The sequence below is a fragment of the Serinus canaria genome, chromosome 7 (assembly GCF_022539315.1).
Source record: "Serinus canaria isolate serCan28SL12 chromosome 7, serCan2020, whole genome shotgun sequence".
Taxonomy (NCBI): domain Eukaryota; kingdom Metazoa; phylum Chordata; class Aves; order Passeriformes; family Fringillidae; genus Serinus; species Serinus canaria.
Genome location: NC_066321.1, coordinates 8652421 through 8657731, shown reverse-complemented (window position 1 = coordinate 8657731; position 5311 = coordinate 8652421). Strand labels below are relative to the sequence as shown.

At 62.2% G+C, this 5311-nt stretch overlaps 1 protein-coding gene across 1 annotated transcript; it reads left to right on the top strand.

Annotated features, from left to right (window-relative positions):
* The first annotated feature begins 343 nt into the window (after nucleotides 1-343).
* On the top strand, nucleotides 344-4324 carry EN1 (engrailed homeobox 1). Its single transcript, XM_050977088.1, has 2 exons — nucleotides 344-1067; nucleotides 3691-4324. The coding sequence occupies exons 1-2, from the start codon at nucleotides 392-394 to the stop codon at nucleotides 4005-4007; spliced, it is 993 nt and encodes a 330-aa protein (XP_050833045.1). The 5' UTR covers nucleotides 344-391; the 3' UTR covers nucleotides 4008-4324.
* The last annotated feature ends 987 nt before the right edge of the window (nucleotides 4325-5311 follow it).

Below are 5311 nucleotides of genomic sequence, written 5' to 3'. Positions count from 1 at the left end.
ACGGGTTTTCGGGGGGCGGGTTTTTTGGGGGGCCGTGGTGCAGCCGCACACCTTTTTGGCTTTTTTTTTTGGTGTGGTCTTTTTTTTTTTTTTTTTTTTTTTTCTTTTGGTGGTGGAAATATAAGCTGATCGGGAGAAGGGGGAGAGAAGCCCTCCAGTATCTCCCAGGTTTTGGATCCATCCGTGAGAGGGAGAGAAAAAAAAATCTCAGCTCCAGCCCAACAAGTGGATTTTAATATTTTTCTTTTTTCTTTTCTTTTTTTTTTTTTTTTTTTTTTTTAATTTTTCCTCCCCCTTTACCACCCCGCCACCCACCGTCAAAGTGGGGTGGGCGTAAAGTGGGTGGGTGGGGGGGAAAAGAGGCAGCGATTCTCCGTGGCGGGGACTGAGCATGGAAGAGCCGCCGGAGGGGCACGGCCACCGAGACGCGGCGCCCGGCCCGGCGAGCAGCAGCAGCGGCAGCGATGGCGAGAGCGTGCCCGTGTCCCCCAGCCCCGCGCCCGCCTCCCCCGCCGCGCCCTGCCCCTTGCCCCTGCCCCGCCGCCGCCACCCGCCGCCACCGCCGCCGCCCCCGCCGCCGCCGCCCCACCGCACCACCAACTTTTTCATCGACAACATCCTGAGGCCGGACTTCGGCTGCAAGAAGGAGCCGCCCGCGCCGGCCGGCGGCGGAGGAGGAGGCAGCCGGGAGCGGGACGGAGATCGGGGGCAGAGCTCAGGTAGAGAAAACGTCAACCCGCTGCTGGCCCGGCCGCCCAACCCGCCCGCCCTCCTCTGCCCGGACTCGAACTGCCGTCCCGACGGCTCCGCGCCGCCGCCGCCGCCCGCCGCCGCCGCCAAAGCCGGTCCCGCCGCGGCAGCAGCGGCGGCGGCGGCGTCGGGGGCGGCCAAGCCCCCCGCCGACGGGGGCGAGACTCACCCGGCGAAGTACGGGGAGCACGGCAGCCCCGCCATCCTCCTCATGGGCTCTAATAATGGAGGACCTGTTATAAAGCCCGACTCGCAACAGCCGCTGGTGTGGCCTGCCTGGGTCTACTGCACTAGGTATTCAGACAGACCGTCCTCGGGTAAGGAACCGCGGCGCATCTGGGAGCTGTTAAATCGTGACAAGGTCGCCCCCCCCCTCCTTTCCCGCTTCCCCCCTTGGCTTTGGCTCCCGGCTTGTTGAGGACCTCGCGTGGGGGGGAGGGCGGCCTGGGTCACCCGGGGCGAGAGGAAACGCGTCCCCCCCACCGCCACCTCCCCTCCTTCCTCCTCCGAGTCTCCCAAATTTGAATGTGACGCCGGGCCCCGATTCGGCAGCGGTTCGATGCGGAGAGCCGGCGGGAGCGACCCCTTCCCGCGCCCCCGCCCGCCCCGCCTGCCGCAGCCCCGGGTGTTCCGCGGCGCGGCCGCGCGGGGTGAGAGCGTTGCGAGAAAAAGGCAGCGGGGTCGGCCGCTCCCTTGTTCTGAGGCTTTTTCTCCCCTTACTTTATTTTAATTTTTTTTTCCTGGGTGCTGCTGGAGTAGCGATGGGGCGAAGACCCGAGGCACATGTTGAGGGGCTGTTGGCGATGCGGGGGGAGGAGGTAGTGTTTTCTTGGAGGCGAAGGAGAAAGGGCTTTATCGAAGGTAGCGGAGGGGCTGTTTAGCCGGGCCTCTGCAGCGAGCCAGGCAGGCCCTTAGGCCGCGCACTGCTGCCGGAGCCGGTGCTCCGTGCTGCGTTCGGGGCCCAGCTCGGGTGGGGTTGTGCCTCTGCCCGCGGTCGTCCCCGTGGGAGCCGCCGCCTCGGCCCTCCCGGACCTGTTTTGCCGCCCCTTCTACGACTTTACATTCCCCAGGCGCCCTCAGGCACCCCTTTATTTTTCACCGTTACTTTTTGGTTTTAATTGCCTTTTTTTTTTTTTTTTTTGAAAGAAGCCGAGGATGAGGAGATGGGGTTCCCCCATGGCACCTCCAGCCGGCAGCCAGGGATCGGCCAGCGCGGCGCGGTGCTGGGCTGGGCTCCCCTGTGCCAGCCCGGGGCCGCTGCAGTGCGCGGGGGAGGCAGCGCTGCCTGGCCCCGGCCCCGCTCCGCACTGCCCGGCCTGGTGCTCCTCGCCGGCCGTCAGTGCGGCCGAGCCGTCTCCATCCCCCGTTATTGACACGTCCAGCGACTTCAAACTCAGAAAAGCCTCTTTGATTGACTGGGCTGATTGATGGGGTGATAGAGCTGTCAGACGGCACGGTCTCGATCCCGGCCGGCCCGGCCGAGGGTGTTGTGTTGCCGATTCCCAGGGCCACCGAGCGCCCGGCGTTCTGCACTTGCGCCTTCATTTCCTTTCCTCCCCTTTCTTCGGGCAGAGAATAATTTCTGCATGTCCTCCTCCCCGACGCACCCTGCTCGCTGCGATCCGGAGGGGAGAAAGGCGAGGGGAGGCTGGCTGGGCTCGGCCGCTCTCTTTGTTGTGCTCGTAGCTGCCCGCCGGCCCCGACTGCTTCTCTCGGTTCCGGGGACGAGAGGGCTGCGGCGGTCGGAGGCGCCGGCACCCCGCTGCAAGGTGCCGGGACACAGCAATTGACTCCCCGCGCCCTCCACCCCCCGCCGCTCCAGCCCGGGAGAATCCCGCTGGGCCCTGTCCCTCTCCCCACCGGGCCTCGTCTCTCTCCCTGCCGACAGCCGCTGCCGAGCCGGGGGGAATTCCCCCGTTCCGGGGGAAAGCTGCGCCGGGAGAGGAGCTTTCGGCCTACTCGGCGGCAGGGAGGCCTCACCGGCTTCGGCTCCGGCTGCTGCTGGCGGGGGCTGCGGGCCTGGGACCGCCCGCCGAGCCCGGCAGCTGTCGGGGAATTTTCGTAGATCCTATTCTTCACGGTTCCCTCCCCGCTCCTCTTCCCCATGGCCGGGCTGGGCCGGCGGGCAGAGGACCGGGGGTACGCCTCCACGGCAGGCGCTTTCCTCAGGATGCGCCCCGGGACTCGGTGGCTTCCCTGGCTAGCTGTGTTGGACTTCAGCTGGCCCCTTTACGGCCTGGATGTGGAGCAGTGGGGCTCTGCTTTTGGCTGGGCTTCGCGGAGGGAGCTGCAAGCGGGGCCGTAGGTCCCTGGCAGGGATCGGCCGCCGGAAAGCTCAGGCGACCCGGGCGGTGGCGGCTGGGCTCCGGGGTGGTGGCGGAGAAGGACCCCCCAGGACTGGGCTAGCTTTGCGGAGATGGTCGTTGTTCCCCAAAAGGAGACCAGGGCAGCCTTCTGCCAGGCTGCTGCTGGCGGCGGCTCCCCGGTGCCCGGCAGCGGGAACCTTCGGTCCCTGCGCTGCTGCCCGGCGGAGTCGCTGCCCGGCCGGGCGGCCCCGGTCCCGGGCCATGCAGACGAGAACGGCTCGGCCCTGCAGGACGGGCGGAGCGGTGCCCCGACGTGTGCCGGGACGGGGGGCGAGCGGGGCTCCGCTCCGCTCACCCGCGGGGCCGGCTCGGCGGGGCCGGGGCGGCGGGTGATGGCGCGGGCACGCTCGGCCCGGCCTCCCCGTTCCTTCCCCATCCTTCCCTCCGCCGTGCCGGGGTGGCGGTGCCGGGGTTGGGGGGCTGGGGGGGGGAACACACGGAACCAGCACAAATTCACCCGTCGGCCATTTTTTCTCGGCCGGCGGGGCGGGGGCGGCGGTCGGTCTGTCGGGCGGGCGGTCGGTCGGTCGGCGGCGCGGCCCTGCCCAGCGGCGTGTGTGTGCCCTGCCCGCAGGCCCCCGCACCAGGAAGCTGAAGAAGAAGAAGACGGAGAAGGAGGACAAGCGGCCGCGGACGGCGTTCACGGCCGAGCAGCTGCAGCGGCTGAAGGCGGAGTTCCAGGCGAATCGGTACATCACGGAGCAGCGCCGGCAGAGCCTGGCCCAGGAGCTCAGCCTCAACGAGTCCCAGATCAAGATCTGGTTCCAGAACAAACGGGCCAAAATCAAGAAGGCGACGGGCATTAAGAACGGGCTGGCGCTGCACCTCATGGCCCAGGGACTCTACAACCACTCCACCACCACGGTGCAGGACAAAGAGGAGAGCGAGTGAGGCGGGCGGCCCCAGCCCAGCCCTGCGCCGCGGCGCCGGCCCGCCGGCCGGGAGGCGGACAGGTGCGATTTAAAAGCAGATCTATTGTTTATCCATAGTATAAGGACTCCGATTAAGAAAAAAATAAATATGAACACTTAAGAAAAATTATCTCTATATAGCCAAACAGCATATGACCTTGTATATATTTAATTTCAGGTAAGAAATATGTGTAGCGATCTCTATTTGCTGGACAGTTTCTCTCTTCCCTTCTCTCTATTTCTTCTTTCTTTTGTTCGTTTGTTCGTTTTGTTTGCTTTCCTTTTTTTCCTTTCCCCCCCCATGTCCGTTGCTCCTGTTTTACAGTAAATGTCGGACTTTTCTCATCTGTCGTTTGATCTTATTTTATTTTTTTTTTGTGTGTGTGTGTGAATTTCTGTCTCTCTCTCTTTTTTTTTTCCCGAGGAAAAAAAATTCTGATCCACAGACTGCGAGACTGAACCCGCCGCTACAAGCCAAAGATTTTATTATGTTCAGAAATCTGTAGTCTGAAATAAAGTGTAGACTGTGTTCAGGATCCAGGCTGGCTGTAATTCTTTATTTTAGTGTAATGTTGGATGTTTGCAAATATATATATATATATAGATATATATATATATATGTACATAAAAATATAATAAATACATGTATATATACATACACCATACACTGTGTACATAGTGCCATTTTGGTGGCATATATAGGTTTTGCTTTCGATAGGTGCAGCAATTTTTGAACTACTCATCCCTTGTTCAAAACCCTTCGATTTTTAAAAATTTTTTTCTTTTTTTCTACCCTTTAAAAATAATTAATTCTTTTTGGCAATTGCGGTCGTGCTTCACCTCCCTCATCTCCCTTTCTAACCAGAAATTAAAACCACCTCATAGTAGTGTTAATACAAGTTCCCACTGAAAAATTGCCTGAAATTGTCTGGATACTTAGGGCTCCGGGATGTGTTGGAAAGATATTTGTCTGACAGCTCCTTGCCTCTCTCCGAGAGGATCTGCTCCCACGCTGTTTCCAGCGAGGACCTCTCCCGAGGCTCACACCGGAGCGATCGGCACTCGGCGCCGGGCGCAGCGCCGCCGCTCCGGGAGCGCTCCCGGCGCCGGTCCGTGCCCTCCGCTCCCTCTTGCAGGGCTCGGTCTCACATTTGCCGTGGGATGCGCGGGGTGGCGGAGGGCCGGCGGCACGGCGGAGCTCCCGGCTGCGGCCCCGCTCCGCTTTCTCACCCTCCCCGGTTTAAAGCCGGCCGTGCCCAGTCCCGGCTCGGCTCTCTTGGCCAC

Bases quoted from the DNA above. Each gene is read 5' to 3' on its own strand.
- EN1 (XM_050977088.1), top strand. From the start codon at position 392: ATGGAAGAGCCGCCGGAGGGGCACGGCCACCGAGACGCGGCGCCCGGC. The intron at 1,068-3,690 runs GTAAGGAACCGC...CCCTGCCCGCAG, and splicing joins TTCAGACAGACCGTCCTCGG to GCCCCCGCACCAGGAAGCTG.